Source organism: Bombina bombina, chromosome 1 (assembly GCF_027579735.1).
Source record: "Bombina bombina isolate aBomBom1 chromosome 1, aBomBom1.pri, whole genome shotgun sequence".
Classification (NCBI taxonomy): domain Eukaryota; kingdom Metazoa; phylum Chordata; class Amphibia; order Anura; family Bombinatoridae; genus Bombina; species Bombina bombina.
Window position 1 is genome coordinate 881,764,225 of NC_069499.1, and position 18,075 is coordinate 881,782,299.

Sequence of the window (18,075 nt, forward strand, 5' to 3'; positions counted from 1 at the left end):
GGTATTCAACTCACCCCGCCTGGATCTGCGCACCCGAACGTGACTCCCGGTGGTCCTAAATCTATTTGATCTGATCAATGGACAGAAAAACCACAGGGAACCAAGTCCCGATAGACCTATAGTTCTCACCTAGAAAAAGGAGCAAAATGAGTGTGAGAGCAATCTGTGCAATATAAAAAAAAGAAACTATATAGTATAGATTGTTAAATTTGAACCATACGTATTAGATATTAACTATTGAAGACGTGAGTACATTAACAAGTATGGTGAACCACTGGATCACCAAAAGGAGAAGTTTATCTAGGAATTAGGCTGACTTCTCCAGTCCCCTTAAAAGGGGATAACACAAATAAAATTTGCGTAAATGAGGGGGGGGGGGTGGTACAAGTAAAACAACTTGTATGTGTAGATTGACTATCAACGGGGGGAGTGTGAACTATAAGATAACTGTGGTGTCTCTCAAATGAACTAATGTAATAACACAAGTTTGCATTCAGTGCCTTAGGTCTAGTTTATGTTATATTAATACACTCAGACTCTAGGCATCATTAGGAACAATTCTGAACATATTTTACTAAATGCCGGATAGAAATTATATAACCTAAAATATTTAAAGGAGTTGAGGGTACCTGCGAGTCTCAGCTAAGAAGAAACGGGTATTTAAAGGGTTGAGGCAAAACGCTTCTAGGTAGAGTTACAATTTCTTGCGAGAGGTCCCAGGGTCCCCCACTCCTTAAATTAAGCAGGCATCTAGACATAGAAGTAATATAAGTAACGAAACATATAACGTATTAATACATTTAACTTCTAAGCATCACTAGACACAATTCAGAACAGTTGCCTAAAAAATTGTCTGGTAAAGGTTATTCAGCTCTAGGTAGGTAGAGGAGTGGTAGGTGCTTGCGAGTCCCAGCTATTGAAAAAAGAGCTGCTGAAGGGTAGAGGTATAGTGCCATCAGGTGAATCTGCAACCTTGTGTAAGAAGTCTCGAGCCCCACCACTCCTCCTGTTAGCTAGGCATCTTAGACAGAGACTAAGAATAATAAATAAAACACATAAACAAACATATATTGCATAAGGAACTGCCATCTTAACAAATTCAGTCCATTGAAGAAGAAGAGAATGTCCCCTTTCATGTGGTGGGCCGTTGTGGCCGTGGGGTGAAATCTGAGGCCTCAGGTCTCATTCTTGAAGCTAGAGGGTCAGCTAGTATGGGTGACTGGTGTGGCTGTGGGGTCAGGTTAGGGACTCCCGACCGTTTTTTTGGGTGCAGAGAGTCATTTCCCGATCAGGGCTCAGCTGGAGCCAGACCCCACTCCTTTAACAGATCAAACCCTTCCTGAGGGGCGATAAGCGTATGGGTTTCTCCATTCTTTGAAACTATTAGCTTTGTCGGGTAGCCCCACCTATATCTGATATTTTCTGCTCTCAGAATTTGGGTGATGTTTCTAAAGGTTCTTCTTCTTTGTAGGGTATAGCTAGAGATATCTGGAAAGACAGAGATTTGTTGAAACTTAGCTGGTAGCTGAGGCTTGTTGGCCAGTTCTCTCATTATCTTCTCTTTATGGGTGAAGAAATGGATCCTAGCTAGGACATCCCTCGGTTTATCCTGAGAGACAGATCTTGGCCGTGCCACTCTATGGACCCGGTCCAATAAAAGGCCTGGCTGGTCCACAGAAGGCAGCAAGGTATTGCAGAACTCCAAAACATAAGACTCCAGATCTTGGGAGCCAATCTCTTCCGATATCCCCCGGAACCTCAGATTATTCCGTCTGGACCGGTCTTCCATGTCAGCCAGTTTTAATTCTAAGTCAGATAACTGGAGTGCCAGACTCTGAGAATACGCTAATACATTGGCTTGATCAACAGCTAGATCTTTTTGCTTGTGTTCTAGGGTTTCTGTACGTTCCCCCAGTGCTGCAATGTCCCTACGGAGCTCCACTGTGGAACCTTTAATTTCCTTAGTTAGCGTGTCTTGCAGGAGGTTCATACGTCTGGTTAGGACCTCGACAATATTTGCAGATAAAGCGTCTGACGTAGGAGATTGGGAGTCCATGCTGCTTTCAGATTCACTTCCATCCATTGCAGAAACGGATTCTCTATATGCTTGAGTTTTGCCAGTGGATGGGCCTTTAAAGTGGTCTACCACTGTCTTCTTAGGTGGTTGAGATGATTTTGGTCTTCTTTTGGTAGTTTGGACATGCTCTGTATCCTATCCTCGGCCAGGCAACCGTATATGATATATGATCAATAATAGAGCACACTGAAATGTAAATAGCAGGAAAAACAAAGATGGAGAGAGTTATAACATAGTCCCCCTGATGTCAATCGTGGTTTAAGTAGTCATGTTCAGCAGACTACTTGTAGGTGGTAAGAAATATGTCAGTATGGTTGTTATCAGTAGTTTATTCTGACTGGCTCCCAGCAAAGACAGATGTTGTAATAGGCTTTGTATACACTCTCTCCAGGGAGTTTGCCCTCACTGGGCCATGACGGAAAAAGGTAGCGGGTTATGACCTGCTGCAATTGCATACAGCAGGAAAGGGGCGGAGAGAGTGCGTGGAAGGTAAGGTGTGTTCCCCAGTTATGGACACCTTGTATGCAAAAAGCTATCTAGGCCAAAGTCCTTGTGGAGAAAGATACAAGTTAAACAATAAACATTACACTCTATATTATGAGATTACAGAGACACCTGAGCTGACGCAGCATCCAATAGTATATATTATGTGAAACCTCTACTGTACCAGTTGTACCCTATAGGGTTAGAGCTCCAAATTACATTAATTTCTTGTACTGGGGATGAAGTTGCAAAGATCCAATCATGCGCTCCCTATTTATAATACTTGTGGGAAATGTGGGCAATTTATACAAATATAGGAAAAAGTAGGCCCAAGTAGAGTGTGTTGAGGATAACTGGCTTTAATCTGTGGCCTGCTTATGTACACTTGGTGCAGTTACTTCATACAATGGTATTATTGTGCATTAACTTATAAGGTAGATCTCACAGCTGGTGTTTTCGCAGGGGTATCATTGGGGGACTAGAGATATGTCACCAAGTCTCGCTATATTAACCCCAGCGAGGCAAGAGTTTATATGAGTAGGATGTATACTTTCAATTCAAAGCTCACTGCGGCTCTGAGGGCTGTAAGCAGGTTACAGGAAATGTAGTAGAGGGGGTATATTGGGCAATTAGCTCTCTGGCAATGCCTGGGGTAACAGGGATAGGTTAGTTAGTACAGCCAATCCTCACAGCAGTGTTATATATGTTGACTAGAAGCAGGGCAGGTCACACAAATATTGGGTTAAAGGGGTCTGAGCGTCTGTTATCTTCTTAAATGTAATTGGTATAGAGTCCCACTACCCTGCCTAGGAAAATATGCCCAGTGAAAAAAAAACACCCAGGAAAAATCAAATCTGGACTTCTCCTTTACCATAGGGGTAGACAGCAGGTATATGGGAGCTAGTCATAAGTAGGGAGAGCCAGCCTAAAGTATTCAAGTGTCTAATGAGCAGTTTGTAATATAAAATGCTTATATAATGTCTGAGGCTAATAGGGTGGTGTATCCATTAGGCATAAATAAAACTGTGAAGCAAACAACACACTACATTCTGAGCCAAAGCATCAGAGAAACAGAAGCTGACGCAGCAGCTGAGGCATATAACAGTAGCAAATCACTCCTGTGTAGGATAAATGTAGAAGATTCGTTTTGGGGAGTTAATATATGATATAATGATTCAGGCCTAAGGAGGGCACCAAATGAATAAAGTGCCTTTGTGGGTTGCACACAGCTTCTGTGCCAGGTCCAGAGAGTTTAGTTAAGGGTCTTGCAGAGGTCAGGGAATGTAAATCTGAGGCTAAGGCAAGGTCTCTTTTATATGTCTCTGCAGTGGATCTCAAGAAGGGACATACGGAGGAAGGGTATATACAGTCAGCTTAATCAATAAAGATAGATGGCAGGCTTGTGCACCTTGACAGTGAGCTATGGCCGTATATGGATTCACACAAATACCTGAGTCCTCCACGAGGGTATATGATCTGCTGCCAACCAGGCTTGGTAGAAATGGAGAGCTGCCGGAGGTAGGGTGTTTCAGAGTACTCTCCCAAGAGGGTCTGCAGCAATCCGGTGGACAGAGGTAGAGTCAAGAGAGCACCGGGGAGGCACTCGCAATATCGGTAGGAGTGAACTCAGTCAGGAGCGACACACCGCAAGCAGGCCTGTTGGTGAGGATGCGCTGTAGCCCAAGATGGTGTCTATTCGCGCCCTTTTTCTTAGCACTGCCAGGTAAGAGGAAAGCTCTGTAGTTAAGGCCGGCCCGAACTCACGGTGTGCTGAATGAGACTTGGCAACAAGCTGCAGCCCTGGTGACTCTTCGGTGCGCCGTCTGTGATCTTCTAGGAAACGCTGTAGTGAGGTGCGCCAGAGTGGTTTGCAGCGTGTTCCCTGGATGTTGTATGAGCCAGCAGATACTCTGGAGCGGATCCCCGACCCTCCGGAGTAGTGTTCAAGGAGTAGGCAGTTGAGGAGGAACAACCAGACACAGGAGGAAGGTCTCCGGAGCGGAGCCCCGACCCTCCGGAGAACAAGATCCTCTTCAGCGACTCACAGGTAGAAATATTTGGAGCAGGGGTTAAATATGAGAGTCCAAAACCACCAAAAGTAGCTCCCTACAAGTCCTGTTACATATAGCTGAGTAGTTGTTTAAATAAAAGTCCAATATTCCATCAGCCAATCAGAATATTCCTACCTTAATTCCGATTGGCTGATAGAATCCTATCAGCCAATCGGAATTCGAGGGACGCCATCTTGGATGACGTCATTTAAAGGAACCGTCATTCGTCGTTCAGTCGTCGGCCAGGATGGATGTTCCGCGTCGGAGGTCTTCAGGATGCTGCCGCTCCGCTCCAGATGGATGTCGATAGAAGATGCCGCCTGGATGAAGACTTCAATCGGATGGAAGACCTCTTCTGCCCCGCTTGGATGAAGACTTCAATCGGATGGAAGACCTCTTCTGCCCCGCTTGGATGAAGACTTCTACCGGATCATGGACATCTTCAGCCCCCCGCTTGGGCTTGGATCAGGACATCGGAGGAGCTCTTCAGGACGGATCGGTGAACCTGGTATGGTGAAGATAAGGTAGGAAGATCTTCAGGGGCTTAGTGTTAGGTTTATTTAAGGGGGGTTTGGGTTAGATTAGGGGTATGTGGGTGGTGGGTTGTAATGTTGGGGGGGGGGTATTGTATGTTTTTTTTACAGGCAAAAGAGCTGAACTTCTTGGGGCATGCCCCGCAAAGGGCCCTGTTCAGGGCTGGTAAGGTAAAAGAGCTTTTAACTTTAGTAATTTAGAATAGGGTAGGGCATTTTTTATTTTGGGGGGCTTTGTTGTTTTATTAGGGGGCTTAGAGTAGGTGTAATTAGTTTAAAATTGTTGTAATATTTTTCTTATGTTTGTAGATATTTTTTTATTTTTTGTAACTTAGTTCTTTTTTATTTTTTGTACTTTAGTTAGTTTATTTCATTGTAGTTATTTGTAGATATTGTATTTAATTAATGTATTGATAGTGTAGTGTTAGGTTTAATTGTAGGTAATTGTAGGTATTTTATTTAATTAATTTAATGATAGTATAGTGTTAGGTTTAATTGTAACTTAGGTTAGGATTTATTTTACAGGTAATTTTGTAATTATTTTAACTAGGTAACTATTAAATAGTTCTTAACTATTTAATAGCTATTGTACCTGGTTAAAATAATTACAAAGTTGCCTGTAAAATAAATATTAATCCTAAAATAGCTACAATGTAATTATAATTTATATTGTAGCTATATTAGGATTTATTTTACAGGTAAGTATTTAGCTTTAAATAGGAATAATTTATTTAATAAGAGTTAATTAATTTCGTTAGATTAACATTATATTTAACTTAGGGGGGTGTTAATGTTAGGGTTAGACTTAGCTTTAGGGGTTAATACATTTATTAGAATAGCGGTGAGCTCCGGTCGACAGATTAGGGGTTAATAATTGAAGTTAGGTGTTGTTAGGGAGGGCAGATTAGGGGTTAATACTATTTGTTATAGGGTTAGTGAGGCGGATTAGGGGTTAATAACTTTATTATAGTAGCGCTCAGGTCCGCTCGGCAGATTAGGGGTTAATAAGTGTAGGCAGGTGGAGGCGACGTTGTGGGGGGCAGATTAGGGGTTAATAAATATAATATAGGGGTCGGCGATGTTAGGGCAGCAGATTAGGGGTACATAAGGATAATGTAAGTAGCGGCGGTTTACGGAGCGGCAGATTAGGGGTTAATAATAATATGCAGGGGTCAGCGATAGCGGGGGCGGCAGAATAGGGGTTAATAAGTGTAAGTTTAGGGATGTTTAGACTCGGGGTACATGTTAGGGTGTTAGGTGCAGACGTAGGAAGTGTTTCCGCATAGCAAACAATGGGGCTGCGTTAGGAGCTGAACGCAGCTTTTTTGCAGGTGTTAGGTTTTTTTTCAGCTCAAACAGCCCCATTGTTTTCTATGGGGGAATCGTGCACGAGCACGTTTTTTAGGCTGGCCGCTTGCGTAAGCAACTCTGGTATCGAGAGTTGAAGCTGCGTTAAAAATGCTCTACGCTCCTTTTTTGGAGCCTAACGCAGCCTTTATGTGGACTCTCAATACCAGAGTTATTTTTATGGTGCGGCCAGAAAAAAGCCGGCGTTAGCTACGCGGGTCCTTACCGACAAAACTCTAAATCTAGGCCCTTGAGATTTGCATATACAATGTTTATTTATTCAGAATGAAACAACTTTACAGTATATATTCATTTTTTTTTAATTTTGTCCCGTTTCATGTAATCTAGCTCTGAAAACTGAGCAATTTCTAATTTTCAGACATTGAAATGCACCCTGCTACACATCTTTCCCTAATTGGCTTTATCAGATAACAACAAGTACTGTATACTAACTGTATGACCTGGGGTAGCTTTGTTGTTTGTAGACTAATACCAGGATTGGCTCCCTCAAATAAGACAAATTGTGGGTGGAGTTTGTCTATTGAAATACAATTGCCGTAAAAAGCATGTTAATTTATTTTAAAAACTTTAAAGGGATTATAAAGTTTAATGATTTAAAGCCCAGTATCTAAAAATAATCTTTAAAACATGGCTACTTTAATTCATTAAACTTTACAAAGACGCTTCTTTTTTTAAATACTTACCATTTAGTTACTGTAAACATACCGCTGATTCTAAAGATTATTTTTAGATACTAATGGCTTTAAATCATTAAACTTTACAATCACTTTAAGACTTGGCTGATATATTATTATTTACCATTGGTTTTCAAACTTGTCCTTAGGCCTCTCCAACAGGCCAGATTTTCAAGATTAAATTGGGTGAGAGCAGATAAAATTTCCATGTTTACTAACATTATTTCACCTGTGCTCTAGTTCAGATATCCTCAAAATCTGGGCTGTTAGGGAGGCCGGAGAACTGGTTTGAAAACCAGTGTTCTATACCAACAACACAACACAAATGTAATTAAAAGGTGTTGACTGTTCCTTTAAGTTTAGCTTTCATTGAGTCCTGCACTGCATCACTTTACAGTGAATGGGTTAATCTTCTTCCCTGCATCTTTCCTTATCATTGAAAACTGTATATGAGCTAAGTGTTTCTTGAACTATATTAATAGTAGTTACATTTATGTGCAAGGTATTAACACAATTGTGCTAAACCCTTAAATGGTCATTATAGATAGAGTACATAATGTAAAGGTTATTTAGCCACAACATAATGTTCACAGCATAGGCCTGTTAAAAATGTCTCCTTATAGCCAGATTAATGGGACAGTAAAGTCAAAATTAAACTTTCATGATTCAGAAAAAGCATGTAGTTTAAAACAACTTTCCAATTAATTTCTATTATCGTATTTGTTTTGTTCTTTTGGTATCCTTTGTTGAAAAGTTTACATAGTTCAGCTTAGGAGCAGCAATGCACTACTGGGAGCTAGCTGGTTATTGGCGACTGCACATACATGCCTCTTGTCATTAGTTCATCTGATGTGTTCAGCTAGATCCAATTAGTGCATTGCTGCTTCTTCAACAAAGGATACCGCGAGAATGAATCAGATTTGATAATAGAAGTAAAGTGGAAAGTTGTTTAAAATTGTATACTCTATCTGAATCACAAAAGAAAAATAAATGAGTTTCATGTCCCTTTAAATTCAGCTTTTGTCACTGTTAACAATCCAACTGTGCCCATGCTTGAGTAACAGGTAAGTGTACATAGGGTGAGTATATATCCAGCCACTTCTGAACTTCTGCACCAAGGATGCATTCATTGTACTGATGTCAGAGTTAATCAGCTATACATTTTTGTAAATAACTGTGCATGCAATGCTTGTTGTAACCATTGTTCTGGGCCTAAATAAATGGGGGTCGATCCGATATAAATCGTCGCCCGCAAAAGCCGGCGACGCCAATATTTGCGCGGGTTTGGTATCCTATATACGGCGTAACCTAGAAGTTACGCCCGTATATTTCTGCCGTCGCCCGCAGTTTTTTGGGCCATAGGCAGGTATACCAAACCCGCGCAGTTTGGTATCCAATATGCAGCGTAAGGACTTACGTGGCGAAAATGGAGAAAACTTACTCCATTTTCACCTCGCCACAAAAAGCAGCCGTAAGAAGCCTTACGCTGACTATTGGAGCCCCGTAACTCCCTAAACTAACTAGAAAATAAACCTAACACCTAACGCATGCGCAATGTCTATCTCCCTGTCAACCGCGATCTGCTAAATAAAACCTAACACCTAACGCATGCGCAATGTCTATCTCCCTGTCAACCGCGATCTGCTAAAATAAACCTAACACCTAACGCATGCGCAATATCTATCTCCCTGTCAACCGCGATCCCCCCCCGAAATCCCTAATAAAGTTATTACCCCCTAAACCGCCGCTCCCGGACCCCGCCGCCATCTACATAAACTAACCCCCTACTGTGAGCGTCTAAAACCGCCGCCATCTACCTTATCTATCCCCTAATCTGACCCCTTACACCGCCGCCACCTATATAAAAATTATTAACCCCTAATCTAATCCCCCTATACCGCCGCCAGCTATATTAATATTATTAACCCCTAATGTAAGCCCCTTACACCGCCGCCATCTCTATTAAAATGATTAACCCCTAATTTAATCTACCTACCCCGCCGCCAGCTATATTATCTATATTAACCCTAAGTATATTATAGTTAATATAGTTATTACATTATATATATTAACTATATTAACCCTAATTATATTAGGGTTAATATAGTTAATATAGTTACTATAGTATTTATATTAACTATATTAACTCTATCTAACCCTAACACCCCTAACTAAATTTATATTAAATTAATCTAATTCATTTATAAACTAAAATATTCCTATTTAAATCTAAATACTTACCTATAAAATAAACCCTAAGATAGCTACAATATAATTAATAATTACATTGTAGCTATGTTAGGGTTAATATTTATTTTACAGGTAAATTGTTAATTATTTTAACTAGGTATAATAGATATTAAATAGTTATTAACTATTTAATATCTACCTAGTTAAAATAATTACCCAATTACCTGTAAAATAAATCCTAACCTAAGTTACAAATACACCTACACTATCAATAAATTTAATAAACTACAAACATCTATCTAAAAATACAATTAAATTAACTAAACTAAATTACAAAAAAAACCAAACACTAAATTACAAAAAATAAAAAAAAGATTACAAGATATTTAAGCTAATTACACCTATTCTAAGCCCCCTAATAAAATAATAAACCCCCAAAATAAAAAAAATTCCCTGCCCTATTCTAAATTAAACAAATTTCAAAGCTCTTTACCTTACCAGCCCTTAAAAGGGCCTTTTGTGGGGCATGCCCCAAAGAATTCAGCTCTTTTGCATACAACAAATACACTACCCCCCCCCATTACAACCCACCACCCACATACCCCTATTCTAAACCCACCCAAACCCCCCTTAAAAAAGCCTAACACTACCCCCCTGAAGATCTCCCTACCTTGTCTTCACCACACCGGGCCGAACTCCTGATCCGATCCGGGCGATGTCTTCCTCCAAGCGGCAAAGAAGAATTCTTCCTCCGGCGATGTCATCCTCCAAGCGGCAAAGAAGAATTCTTCCTCCGGCGACGTCTTCCTCCAAGCGGCAGCAAAGTCTTCATTCTTCCGGCGGCATCTTCAATCTTCTTTCTTCGCTCCGCGGCGGCGGAGCATCCATCCCGGCCGACTGCTGAACTTGGAATGAGGTACCTTTAAATGACGTCATCCAAGATGGCGTCCGCCGAATTCCGATTGGCTGATAGGATTCTATCAGCCAATCGGAATTAAGTTAAAAAAATCTGATTGGCTGATTGAATCAGCCAATCAGATTCAAGTTCAATCCGATTGGCTGATCCAATCAGCCAATCAGATTGAGCTCGCATTCTATTGGCTGTTCCGATCAGCCAATAGAATGCGAGCTCAATCTGATTGGCTGATTGGATCAGCCAATCGGATTGAACTTGAATCTGATTGGCTGATTCAATCAGCCAATCAGATTTTTTTAACTTAATTCCGATTGGCTGATAGAATCCTATCAGCCAATCGGAATTCGGCGGACGCCATCTTGGATGACGTCATTTAAAGGTACCTCATTCCAAGTTCAGCAGTCGGCCGGGATGGATGCTCCGCAGCGGCGGAGCGAAGAAAGAAGATTGAAGATGCCGCCGGAAGAATGAAGACTTTGCTGCCGCTTGGAGGAAGACGTCGCCGGAGGAAGAATTCTTCTTTGCCGCTTGGAGGATGACATCGCCGGAGGAAGAATTCTTCTTTGCCGCTTGGAGGATGACATCGCCGGAGGAAGAATTCTTCTTTGCCGCTTGGAGGAAGACATCGCCCGGATCGGATCAGGAGTTCGGCCCGGTGTGGTGAAGACAAGGTAGGGAGATCTTCAGGGGGGTAGTGTTAGGCTTTTTTAAGGGGGGTTTGGGTGGGTTTAGAATAGGGGTATGTGGGTGGTGGGTTGTAATGGGGGGGGGGGTATTGTATTTGTTGTATGCAAAAGAGCTGAATTCTTTGGGGCATGCCCCACAAAAGGCCCTTTTAAGGGCTGGTAAGGTAAAGAGCTTTGAAATTTGTTTAATTTAGAATAGGGCAGGGAATTTTTTTTATTTTGGGGGTTTATTATTTTATTAGGGGGCTTAGAATAGGTGTAATTAGCTTAAATATCTTGTAATCTTTTTTTTATTTTTTGTAATTTAGTGTTTGTTTTTTTTTGTAATTTAGTTTAGTTAATTTAATTGTATTTTTAGATAGATGTTTGTAGTTTATTAAATTTATTGATAGTGTAGGTGTATTTGTAACTTAGGTTAGGATTTATTTTACAGGTAATTGGGTAATTATTTTAACTAGGTAGATATTAAATAGTTAATAACTATTTAATATCTATTATACCTAGTTAAAATAATTAACAATTTACCTGTAAAATAAATATTAACCCTAACATAGCTACAATGTAATTATTAATTATATTGTAGCTATCTTAGGGTTTATTTTATAGGTAAGTATTTAGATTTAAATAGGAATATTTTAGTTTATAAATGAATTAGATTAATTTAATATAAATTTAGTTAGGGTTAGATAGAGTTAATATAGTTAATATAAATACTATAGTAACTATATTAACTATATTAACCCTAATATAATTAGGGTTAATATAGTTAATATATATAATGTAATACCTATATTAACTATAATATACTTAGGGTTAATATAGATAATATAGCTGGCGGCGGGGTAGGTAGATTAAATTAGGGGTTAATCATTTTAATAGAGATGGCGGCGGTGTAAGGGGCTTACATTAGGGGTTAATAATTTTAATATAGCTGGCGGCGGTGTTAGGGGCTCACTTTAGGGGGTTATAGATATAATATAGCTGGCGGCGGGGTACGGGAGAGCAGGTTTAGGGGTTAATAACTTTATTAGGTTGCGGCGGGGTACGGGAGCGGCGGTTTAGGGGTTAATAGCTTTTTTATTGTTAGGATAGTGAGGGGGGATAGCGGATAGAGGGTTAGACGTGTCGGGCTATGTTAGGGAGGCGTGTTAGACAGTGCGGGCTATGTTAGGGAGGCGTGTTAGACAGTGCGGGCTATGTTAGGGAGGCGTGTTAGACAGTGCGGGCTATGTTAGGGAGGCGTGTTAGACAGTGCGGGCTATGTTAGGGAGGCGTGTTAGACAGTGCGGGCTATGTTAGGGAGGCGTGTTAGACAGTGCGGGCTATGTTAGGGAGGCGTGTTAGACAGTGCGGGTGTTTTAGACTTTAGTCAGGTTTTATAGGCGCCGGCAGTTTCTAACGTGCCGCAAGTCACTGGCGACGCCAGAAATTTGTACTTACGCAGATTTCTGGACATCGCTGGTTTGTGAGACTTACGGCACGTTAGCATCTGACGGCGACCTATATGGGATGGCTTGAGTTGCGAGCTGAAACTGCGGGCGACGCCGGTTCCCTCGCTTGCGCCGCAAACTGCGATCTATATCGGATCGCGCCCATGGTGTTTAGAAAATAAATACAAATTTATTAACCCGATTAAAGCCAAATAATATTGATTACTATTCTCAGAGGTTGTCATTTTTGAGGTATCTAAAATCTCAACAGGATGTGTGGTTGCTATTATTATTCGTTTTGGGCTAAATATCACTCTATTTGGCCCAGCCATTGTGACCACACTGAAATCTGCCAAGTTAATGGCAAATGCCGCTGATAAATACAGTTTGAATTTTTGTAGTAATTGCAGATATTTTAATTTGTTTACAACACAAATAAGGAAACTGAAATGTATGGCCACCAGGGAGGAAGTGTGTTCACACACATATATTATTATACTGATAAAATATTTTCTGCTAAAGCATAATACTAATGAAATACTTAGTAGCCAAAGTTAAAATAGGGGCAAAGGAAAACAAGATTCTGAGACATATAAACCTCTGGGGGTTGTTTGTTCTGTTTTTTAAAACTTAACTAACCATAACCCTCTATTTCCTTTAATGGCAGAAAATATGTAGTTCTTGACTCAGAAAATCAGAAGTCTTTTTTTTTTTTTTTTAATTAAGAATTTTAGTTTTAGTTGTTTTGTCTTTTATAGATGCATGTAACAGTAAGTTATTTTGACTGTTATTTTAAAAATTGCCATTTTTAGCATTTCTCATTAGCATTTAAATGGTGAATCAGATAATAAAAAGGGATATTATATGCTTCTTGTTTTGTGTAAAATTGTGCTTTGTCTCACGCTCCCTATAGGCCAAAAAACAAAATCTGTAATTTAGGGTTTTAGAATGTTGCAAATTGTCTAAAATAGCTTTTTGGTTTGCAGGTTAGAGAATTAGATTTTTGGCCTTTCTAGAGGGCGTGGGAGAAGCATGATTTCCCACAAAAGCAAGGGTTGTTTATTGTCCTTTTAAGTGAATAAACCTGAAAATCTTGAGAAGATAAGTCATCAAAGCATGTGTGTGGAAACATTATTTTTTGATATTATGGAGCACAGTTATTCTTGGAGCATTCAAAAATACACAGTACTATTTCAAAACTAACTTTCTGTCTCTTTACAGGTTCAACATGGCTGTTCCTACAGATGAGACTGCAGCAGACCTGCCCGAAAAGGATGTAGGACCCCTACTCTCAGGAATTGGAGGAGCTCACGGTCTGACACCTGCAAATCATTTGCTGTGTTTTTTTCTTTAAGGGGGGGGGGGTAGCGTAAAATAGTATTCGCCAGATACTGATTTAAAATAGTTCACATTTAACAAATCATTTTTTGTCTTCCATTTTGTAATATAAATTATAATTATCCAGATTATCACTACATAATCACAAGACTGCTGTAATTAAAGGCAAATGACCTCATTAATTTGATATGAAATTAGTTATACAATATGAAATGTAGCAAAACTAATGACTGTGCCTTATAGCAGATATCATTAATTCCTAGTCATACAAATATATATAACACTTTAATATATCAAGTAACCTAAAAAAATGTAAATTCAAGTTTTGATTGGTGCAAACCCTTTAAGTTTAAGAGTCCTTGCCCCTGAGGGAGATATTTGGTCTTAACCATGATTTTGATACCGGTAATATAATTACAAAATTTAGCTAATCTATAACATATTTGTTAGTGTGACTTCTGCTCCCCCTAGATAAGCCATTTTCCAACTGGGTATAACATACTATTGTGCAAAATATCCCTTAATTATTAACATGTCCTTGCTCTGCACAGAAAATGTTGCCAAATGAATGGCATTATGAAGCATTGAGTTGAAAGGCGGCCTTCAATGGCTTAGAAATTGGTATATGAGCCTACCTATGTTTTGCTTCCAACAAAGAATACCAAAAGAGCAAAGCAAATTTGATGGTAAATTTAAATGGGAAAGTTGTTTAAAATTGCATGCCCTATCTTAATCATGAAAGTTTTTGACTAGACTGTCCCTTTAAGCAATAAAATAAATCAAGTAGACAATTTAAGCTATCCAACACACAGATTAATTGCATCATTTAACGTAAATTATTTCAATGATAGTTTGTGCAAGAAACATTAAAAAAGAAAATAATGTTATCTTATTATTGGCTTAAATTGTAGTCAGGTGGTCTGTAAAATAAGGCTGATGGCGTGCCCATTAAGGGCTAGATTACAAGTGGCACACTTACAGTTTCATGCAAGCGAAAAGGGGTTACCCGCTACTGTTGACTGTGCGCAACGGGTGTAGCACTCATATTACAAGTTGAAAGTAAACACGATCATTTGAGCGCAATTGAAGTTAACGCGTGTCTGGATAGTGCGTCCTCAGAGCTCTGGTTAACTGTTTTGCAAAACACATAAAATACATTACTAAGTACAGTTACACTCATGATAACACCATCTAATGACAATAATTTCAAAGAATTGCACACAAAATTATCAAGGCTCAAAGATATGAGCTCTCAGGTGCTAGAAAAAAACAGAGATGCATACATATAAGTGACTGTGTACATATGTATTTATATGTGTGTATATATATATATATATATATATATGTAATAGAAGACTGCACTTGCTGGGCTTGAGGATAAGCAATAGAAGCTTTTATTTACGTGACGTTTCGGGGACAGCTCCCCTTCATCCGTTTATCCGTCTATATATATTTATAGACATATATACACATAAACACACACACACACACACACACATATATATATATATATATATATATATATATATATATATATCTGCTTTACCGTGTGATTCCCCTTATCTGATTTTCCATGCAGATAAGGTAGTTTTGCGTACCAAACCTGGGTTTCTTCCTAAGGTAGTATCTAATAAGAACATCAAGCAGGAGATTGTTGTTCCTTTATTATGTCTTAATCCTTCTTCAAAGAAGGAACGTCTTTTACACAATCTTGATGTGGTTCGTGCTTTAAAGTTTTTATTTACAAGCTACGAAGGATTTTCGTCAAACATCTGCTTTGTTTGTTGTCTACTCTGGACAGAGGAGAGGCCAAAAGGCTTCGGCAACTTCTCTATCTTTTTGGCTAAGAAGTATAATACGCTTAGCTTATGAGACTGCTGGCCAGCAGCCTCCTGAAAGAATTACAGCTCATTCCACTAGAGCGGTAGCTTCCACATGGGCTTTTAAAAATGAGGCCTCTGTTGAACAGATTTTTAAGGTTGGCGACTTGGTCTTCGCTTCATACCTTTTCTAAATTCTACAAATTTGATACTTTTGCTTCTTCGGGGGCTATTTTTGGGAGAAAGGTCTTACAGGCAGTGGTACCTTCCGTTTAAGGGCCTTCCTTGTCCCTCCCTTCATCCGTGTCCTAAAGCTTTGGTATTGGTATCCCACAAGTAATGGATGAACCTGTGGACTGGATACACCTTTACAAGAGAAAACAAAATGTATGCTTACCTGATAAATTTATTTCTCTTGTGGTGTATCCAGTCCACGGCCCGCCCTGTCATTTTTAGGCAGGTGTTTTTTATTTTTAACTACAGTCGCCACTGCACCCTATAGTTTCTCCTTTTTTCTTGCTTGTCTTCGGTCGAATGACTGGGGGTGGCAGTTAGGGGAGGAGCTATATAGACAGCTCTGCTGTGGGTGTTCTCTTGCAGCTTCCTGTTGGGAAGGAGAATATCCCACAAGTAATGGATCAACCCCTGGACTGGATACACCACAAGAGAAATAAATTTATCAGGTAAGCATAAATTTAGTTTTTTTCCCCACTGTTTTTGCTCTTGTGACTTCTACGGGGAATACGTTAACAAGTTTGCGATATTGAAAGTTCGGCTTTTTTGCGCGCATTGGGTTAGGGCGCAAGCAAAAACTTTTTACTTTCAACTTGTAATACGAGCGCTACTTGATTCACGCAAAAAGCTTACTTCTAGCGGGGTTAGGGTGGGAGCATTAATTACAACTCCACTTGTAATCTGGCTTTAAATTACGTCCTGGGGAAAAAACTATAAATATTTGAGCAGTAGGTAAATGGAACAAATAATTCAATCTGTTGTCTGTCCCGTTCTACTGAGTAGTGACAACAGGGAGAACTAACCACATATGTGGTAGTTGTGTCCTGAATTTTTTTTTTTTTACTAATTTCAACATTATGTATACACATATGCAGGGTCTTTTTTCTTGAATACACTGTTTTAATACTAGAAGATTGATAAGTATTGTAAAGGATAGGTCAGGATTTGATTTTGGATACACATTGTTTAATAGCTACTATGGGCTTCTTGATATATGGGACAATTAGGAATAATTAATCAAGTTGAAATCACTATCCTTCTATCACTTTTATTTCTTATTTTCCTCTTTCCTCCATTTTACCTTCTAATTTTTTTGATGTATCTGTTAGAAGTCGTTGATTATTGTTTTATTAAAGGGACACTGAACCCAATATTTTTCTTTCATGATTTCAGATAAAGTTTAAACAACTTTCTAATTTATTTGAAAAAGCAAGACTGTAATCTTACAAGCCGGCACATTTTTGGTTCAGCATCTGGGTAGTGCTTGCTGATTGGTGGCTTAACGCAGTCACCAATCAGCAAGCACTATCCAGGGTGCTGAACAAAAAATGGTCTGGCTCGTAAGCTTAGATTCATGTTTTTTTTCAAATAAAGATACCAAGAGAATAAAGAAAAATTGATAATAGGAGTAAATTGGAAAGTTGCTTAAAATTGCATGCTCTATCTGAATCACGAAAGAAAAAAAAGTGGTTCAGTATCTATTCAGTTGCAGAAACAAAACAGGTCCACTGCAATAGTGGGAATTATATGCTGTTAATGTATTTACATGTGCATTGAAACATTTTAAACACCACTGCTGAATTAATTTTTTTTAATTAATACTTATTAAACATTTATTAAAATATATTTCATATTCTTCCAAATGAATAAATGGTTATCTCTACTCATACTACTTCCCAACTTTATTGGCTGTCTCTTTGGGGTTGCAATAATTAACCAGCTATTACAATTGGCTGGTTATTGCTACTGCAAGCTTGCAGTAGCAATTAGCACTCTGAAAATAAACCAGAGATTAGTTCTAAATTAAACATTTTTTGGGGTCTAAAGTTGATGGGAGGGGGGTGTTAGAAAAAAAAAACCCGTCACTGAAAAGTGCCTTTACATTGTGGTCTATGGAACTGTTTTCCCCCATAGACAATGTAAATATATATGTATATGATTATATACATAGATTTATGTGTTTAATATGTGTATATACACATATTAACACATAAATCTATGTATATAATCATATATATTTAAAAATGCTGCCAATCGCTTCGCTACTTAACCCCTTCGCTGTGATGGCATCAGAACGAGGCTCCCATAGGAGCCTATGGAAGCGTGCTCTCATGAGCGCAATGCTTCATAGCAATGCGAGTGCGAGCTCCGTTTGCATTGTGTTTAACTTGTAATACCAGCGCACATTATCGTGCGTTGGTATTACAAAGTGGAGCGCTAATATCGCTTGATAACAAGCGATATTTAGCGAACCACTTGTAATCTTGTCCATTAT

At 39.2% G+C, this 18,075-nt stretch overlaps 1 protein-coding gene across 1 annotated transcript in view; it reads left to right on the top strand.

The window, feature by feature from the left end:
* Positions 1-18,075, top strand: part of RPGRIP1L (RPGRIP1 like) — a 440,055-nt gene that overhangs the window by 10,000 nt on the left and 411,980 nt on the right. Inside the window, exon 2 of the mRNA XM_053715755.1 lies at positions 13,630-13,721. Within this exon, the coding sequence (XP_053571730.1) occupies positions 13,630-13,721 (92 nt within the window). The remainder of the gene's footprint in view (positions 1-13,629; positions 13,722-18,075) is intronic.